This window comes from Brassica napus, chromosome C9, assembly GCF_020379485.1.
Source record: "Brassica napus cultivar Da-Ae chromosome C9, Da-Ae, whole genome shotgun sequence".
In the NCBI taxonomy this organism is placed as follows: domain Eukaryota; kingdom Viridiplantae; phylum Streptophyta; class Magnoliopsida; order Brassicales; family Brassicaceae; genus Brassica; species Brassica napus.
The window spans coordinates 25,475,273-25,478,152 of record NC_063452.1 but is presented as its reverse complement, the minus strand read 5'-3'; the positions used below and the strand labels follow the sequence as shown (position 1 = coordinate 25,478,152).

Sequence of the window (2,880 nt, the reverse complement as noted above, 5' to 3'; positions counted from 1 at the left end):
TAGATGTGTAATTAGAAGAACCAAATTTGTTCTAGTTGATGAGATTTTCAAAATTGAGGACCCCAAAGATAGAAAAAATTGAGAAGATATAAGAATGGGTCCTTTCTCTATTATGTTCTACTTACCAGTAAGTTCGGGTCTAAAAACTAAATTTCTAAACACAAACATTTCCCAAATTTGGCCCTGGCGAGGCTTGAACCTTTGGCTCATAAGACCAATGCTCTAACCAACTGAGCTACATGACCTTGACAATAACATTATGCATTAACACAAAATGAACAAAATATTAAGAGTAGTTGTTAAATGCCAATACTATATAAGTAGCAACAGGCAATCATCAGTTGTTTTATCTCATCTTTAATTTTCTCAAAAGTTGATAAATTTCAGTGTCATGAATGAGATTACAAGTAAGTGTACGCTACTTTCTTTCTTTTTTGCGACAGTAGAATCATAACATCCACAAGATAGTAAGTATATATTAGCTTTTATTAGGAGTGTTGCAAACACACCATCACTGACAAATCTCAGGAACTGAACTAAAACTTTTACACTCAAAACCCACAAACATAAAAAGAGAGAGAGAGAGATAGAGAAACAAAACACTCCACAGAACAAACTCAACTACGGCCAACCAAACCAGTAATCAAGAACATAGACCAGACCCAAAGACCCAAAGACAAGACTCTAGACTCAACTCAATCCCAAACTTAATATTCTATATTTTGGGGTGGAAAAAAGTAAGGGGCCATGATTCTTTCAGTAAGAGTTGTGATGGAAGAATCAGCAAGCTTGAAAAATGAAATCTCCATGACATCCAAGATATAGACATGGTTAGGGCTCACGCCAGGAAAAGAGCTAGCACGGACACAGAATGCTTCAGCCTTTGAGATAAAAATGGTGAGATCTCCAATGTCTTGAGTGTACACTGCATTTCCCTTGGGGGTTACCCTGAACACCATTACAGCTTTTGTTTGCAATACGGCAATACCGTCCACAGTCTGTCTGAAACACTTGACCAAAAAGGTTTCACCTGTGGATTGTGATTCCACCATGTGTTCGCTCGTGAGACAGGTATCCATAACCTCACGTTCTGCTTCGGTCGGCTCTGGAAGGTAATGATATCGCAACTCCTGAAACTTGGGTGTGTGCTCGTCTTTGCAGAGATCCCATGATGCAATGAGTTGGCCTCCAGCTCCAGGTATGCGAAACATGTTATGTTTCTTGGAAAACATGACACGGGAGGAGAAGAAGCAAGGGTTTGCGATCCTGATGTTGAACCACTTGGAGTTGCCTTGAGCAGAGGGTCGGCAGTAGCTGAGTTGGGGTCCCATGAACTTAACAGCCACGACACAATCTTCCTCCTCTGGAGATAGTGAGGACAAGGACACGTTGGTGACGATTTGGGTTTGGCAATGAGGCAAAGATACAAGAGGAGGCAGCGAGATGCATTTTGGATTTGCATCAGATGCAACCGGGTTTATATCATCATGGAGACGCAAAATGCCAACGCCATGCATCAAAGAGGCTACCCAGCCATGAGAGGACCCGATTGTTGTTCCTCGCCTTCTTCAAATTGTTCAGCCGGCCATGGGATGATCGGATCATTAATATCGTTATACACCAACTCGACAGGCGCCTTTTTTATCAGTTTAGGATAATCTGTAGAAGGATATGCAAAACGGAGCTCTACATGATCCGGCCAACAATGTTTCGCGCCATCGACGAAACAAGGAGGGGTCTGCAGCGGGGAAGATGAGCTGCCAGCAGAGGCTCTTACCAACACCGGGTTCCGAATGAAGATCTTCCGAGAGTGGCTGGGAAGGAGAGACATGATCAATTTTCTTCAGTAAATTAAAACAAAACAAAGAAAGAACCGTAACTCGAGAGATGTTCAGATTATCTCCACCTAAATCCTTCTATAAATACAGAGCAAGAAACTTGGCCACCAAGTTTTCCATTAAAAATAAGAATAAATAAAAAATTTCCATTTAGACAGCATCTTAATTGGATGTCGCTTTTAATGATGGTCGAACTCTTCGTAAAATTGCTTTCCATATTAATTGTTCTTTTTTTTGCTAAATTTCCATATTTAATAGTTGCTCACCATGAATGTGTAGAAGCCGGAAAACCGGACTGACATAAACGATAGAATGAAAGCGATGTTAAGGAAATAAACGAATGTAAAAGACGAATACAAGAACGATAAGAAATCGTATTCGCAAAGAGACATGGAGTCGAGATATGATCTCTTTCCTTAACTCAAAATATTCGCTCCGTTAGTGAGACGGGACTGTACGAATATAGAGTCCCAGGATACAACCATGGCAAACGAATCACGCCTCACTCGTGATCGCCCTATCGAACTATAAACTCTACGAAACACTCTCTAGACTTACGTTGAGGGATATGGTGATTTTTTTTTTGTTGCGTAAAAACTTAAAGAAAAATGAAGGAGGAGACGAGTTTTTAAAGAAGAGAAGACGAGCCATTTTCCGTAACTAATGCTGCACGTGCGCACGTTGGCGGAAATCTCGCGAGGATCTCGGAGGCGAGGCGTTACGAAACTTCCTCCGCAAGATCTTTTCTCGTTTGAACTTATCGTCAAGAAGAGAGACAGCGTGTTGTTTTTAAACGAACTACGTGTTGTTTAAAATAAAATGCATGGCGTTTTTCGGGAATTAAATGGCAAAACTTTGAGCTTAACTTGGTCCAAAAAGAATATTCTTATCGGGCCGGAGGCCCTCCACCAAGACCCAAGACCCAAGACCCAAGACCCAGACACAAGCCCAAGCCCAAGCCCAAGCCCAAGCCCAAGCCCAAGCCCAAGCCCAAGCCCAAGCCCAAGCCCAAGCCCAAGCCCAAGCCCACGCCGAGCCGAGC

The 2,880-nt window shown here is 42.2% G+C and overlaps 1 protein-coding gene across 1 annotated transcript; it reads right to left on the bottom strand.

The window, feature by feature from the left end:
- Window positions 1–451: 451 nt before the first annotated feature.
- Window positions 452–2,078, bottom strand: LOC106454298. The gene has a single exon (XM_048768576.1). The coding sequence runs from the start codon at window positions 1,515–1,517 to the stop codon at window positions 708–710; it is 810 nt and encodes a 269-aa protein (XP_048624533.1). The 5' UTR covers window positions 1,518–2,078; the 3' UTR covers window positions 452–707.
- Window positions 2,079–2,880: the final 802 nt, after the last annotated feature.